Below are 14,156 nucleotides of genomic sequence, written 5' to 3'. Positions count from 1 at the left end.
TTCTCTCCATGGTCCTGTGATACTGGCCTTCCTTCTTAGGGCTACTCACACCATCTCTCCCTGCTGCCTCGCTCTCAAGGTTCCTGGACCTCTGCCTCCTGGAATCCTTGACTTCCTTTGAGACTCAGATCAAATGTCTTCTTCTTCCTCTTTTTTTTGGGGGGGGAGGGGGTTAGGCAGTGGGGTTAAGTGACTTGCCCAGGGTCACACAGCTGGTAAGTGTTATGTGTCTGAGGCTGGATTTGAACTCAGGTCCTCCTGAATCCAGGGCCGGTGCTCTGTCCACTATGCCACCTAGCTGCCCCAAGTGTCTTCTTCTGTAGGAGCCTTTCCCTAGGCCTCTCTAGATGCTAGAGCCTTCCCTTCTAAGATTACCTTCTGTCTGCTTTGAATGTGTTTTTGATATGTCTGTCTATCTATGTGAATGTGTGTATGTATGTACGTGCGTGTGTGTATGTGTATATGTTATTTCAATTAATGAAATGTAAACTTCTTGATAGCAGGCACAATTTCACTTTTGTCTTTATCTTAGCACCCAGCATAGTGCTTGGCACATAACAGGCGTTTAATACTCGTTGAATGACTTTTAGATGCTCAGTATGGTTTGGTGGGTGGAGGTGAGAAGAAGCAGGCAGGATGGAAATTTATGTGTGAGATGGAGAAGTTCATTCAGGATATGAAAGCTGGGGAGCCCACAAGACCCATGCCTAACAAAAAGGAGGCAGAGACACATAGCCAGGAGATACTTCTGGACTGACTCTGAGATCCCTGAAGAGCCTGCCCTGACCTGGAACTGAGCAACTCAAAAGGACGGGGCAGGAGCAGTTCTATCAGTCCAGAGACATGCATGTCTAGGCTAGGATGGAGGAGTGGTGGGTTTTGTCTTCCGAAGAGTAATGGATGGATTTCAGATGTGGCAGCCTGGGTTAGGGGACGTAGCATTGGCCCACAGATGGGAAGACGTTGTTAGAATCTGAAACACACAGGAGGTTGGGAGCTGGGGGGGCAGGGTCCAGGGCTTGGGGTGGGCTTCGCTTCCTTGCCAGAGCAGCATGAGAGAATGTGGGATTGAACCAAATGAACAAATGACAGAAGCTACCTGAACCTTCCCATAGTGGCTGGGTTTCCCAAGGCTACGTGCATCATTTCCACGACTCTTCCTTGGGACTCCATTTCCCTCCTTAGCCTCAGGGGATGTGGACAGGTTTGAGGAAATATCCTGGCCCTGACTGGTGCCAGAAAGAGGCTGTCTGTGTGGGTGGCAAAGGTGAGGCGAGGCCAGATCCCAGACCCAAGGACATCACCTTGGAGAAGTCACGCCTTCCCATTAGTTCTCAGTTTCTCCCTTTGTGGAGTAAGGAGAATGATCTTTGCTTGAGTCATCTTTCCTTTCCTCCCCTTCCATGATGCAGAGGGATGATGGGATGCTAACATACAAGTGGCCCTGGGCCACAAAGGCGTGAGATAAACTGGACAAGGGCATTTCCTAGGTTTTTGCAGTGGGGATAATCACAGGTCCCAGACACTGGGGCAGGTGCACAAGACAGACTGGGGTATGAGAATACAGGGCAGGGCCAGTCCGGTCCATGTGTCCAAACAGTTTGGGAAATCGCTGGGCTCCCCTGGAATATTGAGCTGAGATTGGATTGGCTGAGACCTACAGAGGCCGTATTGGCATGCCCTGCACTGGGGCCACGCAAGGTATCTGCATCAGTTCTGGAGTTAGGGGAACAATGACTCAGGATTTGCACCTGTAAACACAGGGAGGATGAGGATGATGCTGGTAATGAGAACTGGCGTTTGCATAGTGATTTAAGGTTTGCAAAATACTTTACATGAATTATCTCATGAGTCTCATGATAACCCTGTAAAGTAGGCCTTACAGGAATTATGACCCTCCCTCATTTTACAGTTGAGAAGACTGAGGCTCAGAGAGGTTACATGATTTATCCATGGTCTAACAGCTAGTGAGTGCTAGAAGCAGGATTTGAACCCACATCTTCCGGAGTCAAAGTCCAGCACTCTCCCAGGAGGTGGGGTACCCAAGGTAATAAGACCTTCGTTTGGGGAGGGGGTATAGAGAGATGTGGAAGGACAACAGTAGGAGATAATGAGGATTGCTGGGAAAAGGCACCTGAATGGGGAATAATCCTGTATTGTGTGTCATAGGAGAGAAATCATTAGGTGGTGTGGGAGGCAATCATCAATGTCTGCCATACTGACTCCCAATGATGGCTGTACGGCCTCCCGTCTCTTTTTCTTCTGTGACCTGGCCTGGGAAGGCCAGAATGACGTTGCTGGACTCCTTGCTCCCTGGGATGGGTAGAAGGGATTCTGGTCACTGTCCCAGGGGCTTTTAGTCTCCATAGTAGCAGATGCATAGGTCAGACATCCTCCTAACTCTGGGGTTGTGTCTTTGGGGGTTAGAGGTAACAAGCCAGTGGGTTCCTCCAGGCCTCTCAGTCTGTTTTCTTTCTTTCTTTCTTTCTTTCTTTCTTTCTTTCTTTCTTTCTTTCTTTCTTTCTTTCTTTCTTTCTTTCTTTCTGTCTCTCTCTCTCTCTCTGTCTCTCTCTCTCTCTCTGTCTCTCTCTCTGTCTCTCTCTCTGTCTCTCTGTCTCTCTCTGTCTCTCTCTCTCTGTCTCTCTCTCTCTCTCTTTCTCTCTCTCTCTCTCTCTCTCTCTCTCTCTCTCTCTCTCTCTGTCTCTCTCTCTCTCTCTCTGTCTCTCTCTCTCTCTCTCTCTCTCTCTCGCTCTCTCTCTCTTGCAGTTGGGGTTAAGTGACTTGCCCAGGGCCACAGAGCTAGTAAGTGGTGTCAAGTGTTTGGTCTGAGGCTGGATTTGAACTCAGGTCCTCCTGACCTCAGGGCTGGTGCTCTATCCACCTCTCAGTCTATTTTCACAAAGAATTGGTGTTTACCACCAGACCCCCTAATGGCCTGGAGGCTAGGTTTTCTTGGTGTGCTTTGGGTGGGTGGGGAGGTGGGGGTGATGAGGGAAGCCAATCACATTTCTTCTGTAGAGCTTGATATTGAATTATTTTAGGTTTTATTTTCTTAGAAGCAAAAGGGACCTAATCTTGTGTAATACTACAGATGGGGAAACTGAGACCCAGGGTAGGGGAAGTGACTTGCTCAGGCTCGTACATGTCACAAATGGCAGAGTGAGGACCAGAACCCAGGTGTTCTGACCCCCAGGTCATGGTTGTTGGTCTTTCCCCTACCCTCCCTAGCATCCCAGCACTGTGGATTGTGGCAGAGGAAGGACACAAGAGCAGCAGTGCTGCTTCTGGCTGTGGGTCTCAGCCCCAGCCCTATCATGAAGCAGCTGCGGACACCCAGGGGGGGCCCCCACCACCAATGAGCTAGAACTCATAGGGGGAGATGAAAGCGGTGATCCTGAAGACGTGCTTGCCCAGCAGAACCTTCTTGGAGAGCTCGCTCATCTCCAGCTGCACCTCCAGCGTGGCAGGGCCCGGCACGGGGCTGGTCAGCACCAGCTCGCCCGTGTGCCGGTCTGAGCGCTGTACCGCGAAGGCCCCGAGGCCCCGGCCACCCGTGATGGCAAAGCGCAGGCTGTCTCCAAGGAAGCGCGTGGTGGACATCCTGAAGAGCACGCGGGGCACCGTGCGGTTGGACGGCAGCGGCAGGTAGTGGAAGGAGATGGAGTTGGCCGCCTGGCGGCAGGCCTGGCTGTCCACGGGACACGGGTTCCGCTCGCACTGGCTGGAGGAGGGCGGGGGGAGAGGGAGAGGCTGAGGGCCTCCTTCCTGGGAGTCTAGGGGTCCCAGGGGGGATGGGGGCAGCCTGCTTGGCCCCAAAGGGCTCCTGCCTCCCGTCTCCATGGCAATAACTACCTAGCATGTATGCTAGCCTTTAAGGTTTGCAAAGTGCTTTATAAATACCTCATTTTATCTTCACCTTTCTTTGTATCCTGGCACTTAGTAGGATTTTAACAAATGAAAATAACCCTGGGAGGTAAGTGCTATTATTATCCTCATTTTACTGTTGAGGAAACTTAAGTTAAGTGACTTGCCCAGGGTCACACAGCTAGTAAGTATTTGAGGCCAAATTTGAACTCAGGTCTTTCTGACTCCAGGTCTATTGAAAGCTATCTACTTTGCTCCCTAGCAGCTCACAGTGCAACCTAATGGGGGCTTTAGCTGTCTGGGGGCCACCAGGGTTGGGAGTGTTAGACTTGACGGTGCCTCTTAAGGAAAACTAGGCTCTCAGCTTCAGAGGCCTGAGAATTGGTAGCTGTCCCCAGGTGAATGCATTTAGATGCTGGTCAGTATAGGAGAGAGGAAAGGAGAGATGCCCTGGGGCCTGCTGACCTGGCTCCCTATTACTTCCAGGATTAAATAGAAACCCTCTGTTGGGCTTCTAAAGGCTGTTCTAAGCCTTTCTAGTCCTCTGACAGCTTTAATTCCTCTCCACCCCACAGAGTGACCCCGTAACACTGGCCGCCTCTCTGCTCCTCACACAAGGTGTCCCAACTCGATTCGTCTTTGCCAGTGGTCCCCATGCCTGGAAGTCATTCTCTTCATCTCCTGGCTTTCCTGGCTTTCTCCAAGTCCCAGCTAAAAGCCCACCTTCTGCAAGATTCTTCCCCGGGGCCCCCGTAATGCTAGTGCTTTCCCGCTCAGATTGTCTCCACTTTATCCTGTATGTAGCCTGTTGGTATCTGTGTTTTCAACATGGTGTTTCTCCTGTTAGAGTGTAAGCTCCTTGAGAACAGGGACCTTCCCCCCACCCCTTTTTCCTTGTATCCCCAGTGCTTAGCACAGTGCCACGTGCGTAGTAAGACTTAGTAAATGGCTTCTCGACTTGACTTGCCTAATGGGCTCCTCCCGAGAGAGTAAAGCTGGGGCAGGGAGCGGAGGGATGGGGGGCGGTGGGGGGAGGGGGAAGGGGGTGTGGGAAGTGGGAGAGGGGGAGAGGGGGAGCGAGACCAAAAGGCTCAGGAAGTCACTCACAAGGCTGATGTCTTCACGTAGCTGGCGTTGTGCCGGGGCCGGGGACATTCTGGCCGCACACACTGGAAGCCCCCAAAGACGTTGATGCACAGCTCGCCTCGGCTACAGTTGTGCTGCTGGTCTGCACACTCATCCACATCTGGCAAAGGCAAGACAAACATCTGTCTCACCCCTTTCACCCCTCTCTCTGTCTCTCTTCTCTCTGTCTCTCTGTCTCTTCTCTGTCTCTCTTCTTTCTCTCCCTTTCCCTCTCTCTCTCTTTCTCTGTCTCTCTCTCTGTCTCTGCCTCTCTTCTCTCTGTCTCTCTTCTCTCTGTCTCTCTCCTTTCTCTCCCTTTCCCTCTCTCTCTCTTTCTCTCTCTCTCTCTCTCTCTCTCTCTGCCTCTCTTCTCTCTGTCTCTCTTCTCTCTCTCTCTCTTCTCTCTGTCTCTCTTCTTTCTCTCCCCTTCTCTCCCTCATCTCTTTCTCTGTCTGTCACACTACACACAGACACACAGACACACAGACACAGACACACACACAGACACACAGAGGATCCTTCAGTCTTGGGCTTATAGAGGCAGGACAAGAGAAGATAGGAAGAAGCATGGTACAGTGGAAAGAGCTCTGAATTTTGATATCCAAGGATCTGGGTTTGAATCCTGACTCTGCCACTTGCTGCTGTGTGACTTTGGACAAGTCATTTGATCTTGCTGGTCTCCAGTTTCCTCATCTGTAAGATGAGGGCCCTCTACAGTCCCTTCTAGCTCTAAATCTATCTTCCAGTGACCCTCAGGATAACCCAGGCCTGCTGGACGGGCTGGATCTCCAAACAGGACCTTCTGATCCTTCTCAGCAAAGGCTGGGCTGGGAGTCTGACTTTCCCAGCTCAGGCTTTTCTTGTGTCCAAGGAGAATTCACAGGGGCAAGGGGAGAGGTCTCAGAGCAGGAACTAAGACGCCTGAGTTCTTGTCCTGGCTCACTTGGTGCCACACCCACCCCCTCATCTCTGTTTCCTCTTCTGGGGCATGGGGAGCATGGAAATCATTACCAAACTCCTTGGGATATGGGGAAGGCCAACAAGAGACTGTCTGAGCCCTAAGGAGAGTTAGAGTGTACCATGTGATATGCAAGATTACCCTATAGAACAAGGAATGAGAGGAGAGACGGGAAGGAGATGGCACAGAGGGCAAGTTATAATGAAACAAGGCTCCCATAGAGGAGGTGCCTGAAGGTCAAGAGTGCTCTCCCCCCACCTCCCATCCTGCTCCAGTATCCCTTGGGCAGGAGAGTGGCAGCTGGACAGAAGTGCCCACCTTCACATGTGTTTTGGTCAGGGTTGAGCAGGTAGCCTGGAGGGCAGATACAACGGTAGGACCCAGGCAGGTTGACGCAGCTGTGGACACAGATTCTGTTCTGGTGGTTCAGCTGGAACATCTGACACTCATCGACATCTGAGAAGGTGAGCAGCAGAGGGTCGGGTGATGAGACAGCCTAAGAGCACCCTCCTTCCTTCCCACCCCCTCCCACGAGACTGAAGCCTCCCTGTGGCTGGTCACATCAGAGGCTCTAAAGCTGGAAAGGACCTTAGTTGGACTAGAGTCCAACCTCTTCCATTTAAAAAATGAGGAGCTGCAGCCCAGAGACACTGAGTTATCCAAGGTCACTCAGTAAGTAGCAGAGCTGAGATTTGAACCAAGGTCCTGGGACTCTTCAGGGCTCTTTCCACTACATCCCATTGCTCAGAGCCATGGGTCTCCAAGATCCTGGCTAGAAGAGATAGGACATGGATGGGTCCTTTGTCTAGAACCCTATACAAAGCTTAGCTCCTCCATTCCCTTCTCCCTCTCCCAGGCCTCCCAGGGAGTGATGATCCAGAGGAGGGCATATTAGGCTGGGGAAACCTGGGGACCCAGGATCCAGTCCCAGTAATCCACTCGAGCAAGAATAAATCTGGAGGACACTCCAGATGGTGGGGACACAGAGGGATAGGCGCTGGGCCTATGGCTTCATTGGTATAGGGAACTCCCTGCCTTCAAGATGCTTACATTCTACTGAAAGGATACAACAGAAGTATAGACATGATAATTTGAGAGGACAGAGCCCTCACAACTTTTCTCCAAGACCTGGAGTCAACAAGTCAAGGATTCTAGAGCTGGAGATGAGGAAGGAGGCATTCCAAGCAGAGGATCTGCCCATGCACAGGTATGAAAGAAAGAGATAGAGCCCCAAGGTATAATTTGAAGGGCCAGCCCCACATCGGGGGACTCATTTTTTTTTCTCTATAAATGACAGACTTGGTCATCCTTTGTAGGACTAATGTCCTCTGACTCCCCAATTCTCTACTCTCATTGAGGAGATGCGCCTGTCCTCCAGGGGCGTATTTGGCCAACCTCACCTTGACACAAGCCTCCGGCACGCATCTGGAAGCCGACGTCACAGCTGCACTGCCGGGCACCCTGCCCATTCTCGGCACAGCGGGGCTGGCGGCTGAAGGACGAGTTGCTCAGGGACACCCAGTCTGTGAGGAGTTGGGGTTGGGGGGCAGGCAGAAGAGGTCACAGTCAGAGAGGGCAGCCTCCCCAGGGCCCCCTGCTCTGAATGGCCAAGCACGATGCCCAAAAGGGCTCGGCATGGGCCCTTGGGAGAAGGGTGCCCAAAGGGCCCCAGATTCAAGCTCTCAAGCCACCTAGGTCTTCCTAGTTGTATGATACTCCCAGCGGAGTATTATACTTGAAGAGGAAGATGCTGAGGGTCAGAGAGCTCAGCAGGGGGATGGCCTAGGAATATGGTGTGCTGTAATTCGAGGCAGAGATTCTAGAGATTAGGGTAAGGGGTGTTTGTCCATGTGGTTAGATGCCCAGGTTTCTTCAGGCCAGGGTCCTGTGCTGTGTCTTCTTAGACTCCCCTGTGGTATTTAGCACCAGACCAGGCACATGGGAGACCCTCAGCCAGTCCCTGTTGGATGGCTAAACATAGGAGAATCCCTTCCTGGTCTGCCTGCCTCCCCCGTACTTTCTCAGTTCCCCCTCAAATGGCCCATTGTGGGGCCTGATCTCTCTTTCCTCTCAGCCCAGGTATCAATAATAGCATTGCCTCGAGGAGACAGGAGCTGCTTCTTGTCCCCTCTTGGAGGGTGGAAGTGAGCTGGTTCCCTGGGGATGGTCCCACAGGTGCAGGGGAGGTGGGGCACTCACAGGAGGTGGCTGGCGTCTGGCAGTTGTTTCCAGTCCAGCCACTTGGACAGAGGCAGATGTATCGCTGCACGTCATCCATACAGGTGCCCCCATTGGTGCAGGGCTGGCTGGCACAGTCATCAATACCTGGGGGCCAGGGGATCCTTCATCTCATGCCTGGTCCTGCCCCAGGGAGCAGTTGGTACCCCCTCCCCCTAACTGATCCCTGAAGTCTGATTTGGTTCTGGGATACTGAAGTGGTAGGGACCTGGAGGGACAGATCTGTGCCTGGCACCTGGGGATCGGGGTGGGGGGTGTGATCATCTGGAGCCACTTCACTGGGGCCAAACCAAGAGCCTGGATCAGATCCAGCATTTTGGACTGGGAGCCTCTGCTCCCTTCACAGCCCAAGCATTCTCCAGCATTCCTCTGCCCCATGGCGACCCCCTCCACTGCCTTCCAACACACCTGCCCATTCCTTAGTGCTATGAATACGTTACTCTTGCAAAAGGGCTGCTGTCCGCTCCACGTTCGGTTCTCCTGACACAGTCGAGTCTCTGAGCCCACCAGCTGGAAGCCAGCATTGCACAGGAAATGCACCTCGTGCCCTATGCCCACTTTCTTCCCTAGCTTCCTGCCGTGTGTTGGCATAGCCAGATGGGGGCATGTCTCTGGGGTGAGGGGAAAATAAAAATAATTCACATTTATGCAATGCTTTATGGCTGACGCTTCTCCCAGCAACCTGATGAGTCAAGCTATCGCGTATGTACCATCCCATTTTACAGATGACAAAACTGAGGCACTTACCCGGGATATGATTTACCCAGGATCCCACAGTTAGGGTTCAAACCCAAGTGACGACCCAAAATCCAGAAATCACTCTGCTAGGTTGGAGAGGCTATTAAAATAGTTCCTGTCCAAGCTTTGCTTCGCCTGACCCTTGCAGAGGGTGCTTGGTTCTGAAGGGCCAAGGTCCCAGGTTTGGAGCCCACTTCAGACCCTTACTAATTATGTGACCCTAAGCTAGTCACATAACCTCTCACCTGTACAATGGTGGGGATTGACTCATTGACTTCGAAGGACCATCCTAAGCTCCAATGTTGTGATTCCTCTGGCAAAGCACATGGAGGAACGTGTGGGCAGGTGTGAGGGGCCGGGGAGGGGACTAAATACCGGCAGAGGGCGAGGAAATCCTTGTTTTCTCAATTTTAAGAGTTCTTGCTAGAGGAAAATCAGAACAGACTGGAGGCGTGCTTTATGGGAAGCTTGTCTGGCCAAATCAGAGGATCGTGGGATTTCAAAGCTGTGACTGACCGTAAAGGTCATCCAAGCCAGTTCCCCCCACTCACTTTACAGATGATGAAACTGAGGTCCAAAGAACAGGGCTGACTTCCCCAAGGTCACCCTCCAGGTACCTCTAGTCCCTGGGCAGCAGCTTACCTGAAGGGGAGGCAGTCTCTCTTCCACCCACTTACCTCTGCACCCCAACGGCCCCACTGGTACTGAGTTCCATGTGAATGGTGTCGGCCAAAAAAATGCATTTTGGGTCCTGATACCTGAGCAGGTAGGATGGGTTCACCCAGCCCCTAGCACCAACCAGGGCTCCCAGTCTGCCCTGGAAACCAAAGGCCCGTCACGGGCCAGTCTGAGGGCTGCCCCAGTCCCTGAGCAGCTGCCTCCCAGAGCAGGGCCAAGCCTCCGTGGTTACCATTCCTCCGTGTGGCCTGTTTGTGGACGTTCCCCTGGAGCATGGTGAGCTGCTTCCTAAGGCCGCGCAGGCCCTGCAGCTGGGCAGCTTCCTGGGTGGACAGCAGTTTCTGCATCTGGCGGATGGTGGCCAGCACTGATCGCTTGCTCAGGCAGCCCTGGAGGATGGAAGGTAGGAAGAGGGACTCAGAACCCACCATCTGCCCTCTGGGAAGGATCATAGACGTCTAGAGGTCTCTGATGGGGAGCCTGCTCCTCTGAGCCAAGGCAGTGCCTCCCATTTGTGGGCAGCTGAAAGGGTTCCAAAGCTTCTCCCCACATGGGACAAAACCCTGCCCCTCTGCTCCTAACTTGCCCCCAAGCCCCTCCCTTCCCAGAGTTCCCCAGTCCTCTGGGGTCAAACAACACAGAGCGAGCCCCTCTTCCCAGCCTTCTGTCTGGGTCAGAGGGTCTGGAGGGTCCTTAGAAATCATCTGGTCCATTCCCCTCATTTTACAAATGAGGAAACTGAGCCCAGAGAGCAAGAAACAGCTAGAGGATGCCAATTACATAGAATACTGGACCTGGAGTCTACAAGACTTGAGTTGAAATCTAGCCTCAGACTCTTCCTAGCTGTCTCTGACGAGTCACTTATCCTCTGCCTCACTTTCTTCATCTCTAAAATGGGGTTCTCTGACTCCAGGTTCCTTCAACCAATCCTTGTAGAGCATGGCCTGCAGCCCCTCTCTATTCTGGTTAACCTCCCCTGGAGACACGACCATCTGGGAAGATTCTCAATGAAGTCCATAGCTTTCCTAAAATGTGCCACTGAGGGCCAAATATTCCGGTTGTGACCTTCCAGAGCAGAGGACAGCAGATTTTCCTCATTTTGCACATCATGTTACATAGTTGACTTACATTGTGCCTCAGGACAGATGCTACTATAGTGGATAGAGCATGGGACTTGGGACTCAAGAAGATCTGAGTTTGAACCTGCCTCAGACACTCCTGAGCTGTGTGGCCCTGGGCAAGTCACTTTTTTCCCCCTACTTTTATTTTCTCCTACTTTTATTTTCCTCATCTGTAAAATGGGAATAATCATAGCACCTGCCTCATAGGGTCATCATTAGGACCGAATGAGATAATGCGTAAAATACTTTGTGAATGTTGAGGTGCCATGTAAGTGCTGGCTATTATTATTAATATTATTATTGTCAAAGAGGGATAAATGCATGAATGTTCATTTAACCTTTCAGGACAAAAGGTATCAGAGACAATTGGAAAAGAGTCTGATCAAATTCCAGATTTGCCCTGATTTCACCATTTGGGAAATGGGTATGTTTATCTTTCAGTCCAGGATGTGCGCCTTTGGGCGGGATCTGCCTAGCCCTAGGTGCTGCTGCCTGATTATTCCCCAAGGGGAGGATTGATGAGAAGTCTTGGGGTGAAGGGAGTGAAGGGACTCCCCTTACCTGCCCATCACTGAGAGGGATCTGCAGGAGGCTCAGGGCCGTGAGAAACAGCAACCCAAACAACATTGTGGCTGGAGAGGTTCGGTGTGAGGGCCAGGGTCTAGGCAGCCTGGAGGAGAGGAGAAGAGAGGGCACCCGGCCCCAGAGCATCGTTGGGGGTACTGCATGAGGGTGTGGGTCAATTGGAGCCTTCTCCCAGAGCTCTGATTTTCTTACTTCATTTCGGAAGCCCAGAAGGCTGCCCCTTACTGGCAGGAGATGGGGAAAGGGAAGGGAGTTTGGAGGTGGGGTAGGGTGGGGAGCGTAGCCAACCTTGGAATCGTCTCCCCAGGACCAGTCAGAGCAGCCCTCTGAATATCTGCGGTAAGGAGATGGTCACTGGCTGTAGAGAGCTTCCCTCAGGGAAGATTGAAATCCACTGCCCTCTCCTAGCGCTGGCAACTCCTTCTGTTCTGCCTCCTGGAGGCGTCTCCTCTGGGGTGTCCCTGGCCAGTCTCCAAAATGGGCATCTTCCAGCCCTGTCTGAACAGCCATCCTGCTGGCTGCAGTCTCATGGGGTCTGGGGAGGTGTCTCCCTCAGGCTGGGCTTCCCCAGGACCAGAGCCTTGGAGCACATTCATTTCACACCCTAGGGGTCCCAGATTCCCAGGCACTCCTCCCCCAAGATCCCTCCCTCTCCCAAACAACTTACTGTGGTGAGCCAGGCTGTATCCTGCCTGGGGGCACAGCTATGACCTGGGGTCCCTCGTGCTGTCCCCTCCTGCTGGCTGGCTGGTCCTTCGGTCTGGTCTGAAGGACGTTGCCACCTCTCACTCTGACTTTCCAACTTGAGGGGGCGGGGCTGGGGAGGAGCTGCCGCCTTCCCCCTCCAGGGTCCCCCCACCTACCACCAGAGATCTGCCTGTAAGGGAGGGGCTTGTGGGCAGGCCAGACTCCAAGGGGCCTGGGAGCCTTCTGTAGTATGTGTGTATTTTGGACCCTGAATTTTCTCCCCCACCACCCCAGAAACTTGTCCTCTCTTTCTTCTTCCTGCCTGCATCGAGGGAGAAGGTGAGGCAGAGAGCAGAGAGCCCGCAAGCTTGTTTGGATTATAGGCCTCTCCCCGAGTCCCTGGCCTGGCACCAGGCCCTTGCTCCTGCAGCTGTGAGGATGGAGAAGGGAGGGAGAGATCCTTGAGGTTGTTCTCATCCATCAGCACATGCTTACGGAGTCCTACTATGCGCAGCACCCCAAGCCAAGCTCTGTGGAGAATACAAAAAATGACAATCTAGGGGACCTGAGAACTAACAATATTCAAGTCCGGGTGTGCTGAGTGAGTGAGGAGTGGACTGAGCTCAGAGAAGGAAGAAAATGAGAAGGACCCCAGGCACCCCAAAAGGTGGAGGCGCAGGACGTGGGGCTGGCGTAGGAATGGTGTGTAAGGGGATGGAATCCTTCCCCTCCCTCCGCCAGCAAGGCAGTGCCACAGAATGTCTGTAGAGGCTTTTAATGGAAGCCACCCATTGGGAGGCAGTCGCGGAACATTCCCATGTGGGGAAGAAAATCTGAGGGGATGCCGTAGGGAATTTGAGCAGAAAGAGGAATCGCTGGGACCCTACCGACAGGTCTGGTCATCGGCTGGGCTCTCCACCTCCCGGCTCTCAGGCCAGTGTTCTTTCCTCCGCCAGCCAGGACAGAGAATAGCCCAACCATCTTCCTGATGCAGAGTTCTCACCAAGTTCCTCCCCTCCCTACTCAGAGGGATAATTAGGGGCTAGGCATACACAGACAGCACAAACCAATTCCTGCTCTCAATTGGGCAGCTCAGTGGGTCAGTGTATAGAGCGCTGGATTTGCAGTCAGAAAGGACTCAAGTTCAAATCCCACTTCAAACACCCAGTAGCTACATGACCCCGGCCAGGTGACTTGTCCTATTTCAATCTGCCCCGCAGCGTTGTGAGTGTCAAATAAGATAATACAAACCTCAAAATGCTATTGGTATTATGATTAGGGAAGACAACACGTACATACAAGGTGATGGTGACAAAGAAGAAATCCTGGTTTCATCTTGCCCTCTTCTGCTTTTCAGCATTTGTACTTTGTCCCAATTCTGGCCCCCCACTCGCTCCTGCCTCACTGCCATCTCTTCTGTATGTATCTTGTGTGCATATAGTTGCTTATGTCCTGTATGGCCCATTAGATTGTAAACTCCTTGATGGCAGGAACTGTTTTTGCTTTTCTTTGTATTCTTTGCTTTTTCTTTGTATACCAGTGCCTAGTATGCAGTAAGCACTTCATAAATGGTTTTTTTTGGGGGGGGCTAATAAATGCTTAACTGACTGACTGACTGACTGAGGTGTGGGTTGGAGTAGCTAGGGATGGAGGTTCCTTCTGACGCTGAGACTTCAGGATGCTGTGATGCTTTTACCTTCTGCTTGTTCCCGAGAGCCCTGATGTGGAGGAACATTGCCCTAGAAAGGGTCATTAGCATCTGGGGCCCCCGGTGATCTGGGCCTGGGCCTGTCAGCCTGGAAGGGAGAGGAGTTGGCAAGGGACTGGGTGAGAGGTTTGAGGCCGGAGCTTCTGCCAAGTCTGCCCAGCCCCGCACACTGTGCCCATTCAAAGGGAAAGAATCACCCATTCACACCCAGTGGGGAAATGCAGGCAATGCCCACTTCTCTGTCAGAAAGGGAGCAGTGCTCTCTGGTGGTGAGAGGTAGGAGGGCAAGCATCTCCCTGGGACATCCACCTGGTGCTGGTCCTCTCCAGTTCTGAGCCACGAGGTCAGCAGGTCCTAGATTCAGAACGGGAAGGGACCTTAGGTGAGCTCAGATCCATCATTTTTGAGATAAAGCAGAAGGTCCAGGGAGGTAAGTGAGTGTGTCGGAATCAGC

The 14,156-nt window shown here is 52.6% G+C and overlaps 1 protein-coding gene across 1 annotated transcript; it reads right to left on the bottom strand.

Moving 5' to 3' along the window:
• Nucleotides 1-3,070: 3,070 nt before the first annotated feature.
• Nucleotides 3,071-11,349, bottom strand: LOC110192511 (fibulin-7-like). The gene is made up of 8 exons (XM_020963712.2): nt 11,284-11,349; nt 9,834-9,990; nt 8,626-8,796; nt 8,147-8,272; nt 7,348-7,470; nt 6,266-6,403; nt 4,972-5,110; nt 3,071-3,721 (listed from the first exon to the last, which is right to left on the bottom strand). Exons 1-8 carry the CDS (start codon nt 11,347-11,349, stop codon nt 3,361-3,363), a joined length of 1,281 nt encoding a protein of 426 aa, XP_020819371.1. The 3' UTR covers nt 3,071-3,360.
• Between the last annotated feature and the right edge of the window lie 2,807 nt (nt 11,350-14,156).

Source organism: Phascolarctos cinereus, unplaced genomic scaffold (genome assembly GCF_003287225.1).
Source record: "Phascolarctos cinereus isolate Bilbo 61053 unplaced genomic scaffold, phaCin_HiC Scaffold_2;HRSCAF=192, whole genome shotgun sequence".
NCBI classification, from domain to species: Eukaryota; Metazoa; Chordata; class Mammalia; order Diprotodontia; family Phascolarctidae; genus Phascolarctos; species Phascolarctos cinereus.
Note: the sequence above shows the minus strand (reverse complement) of the source record. Positions and strands in the feature narration are given on the sequence as shown.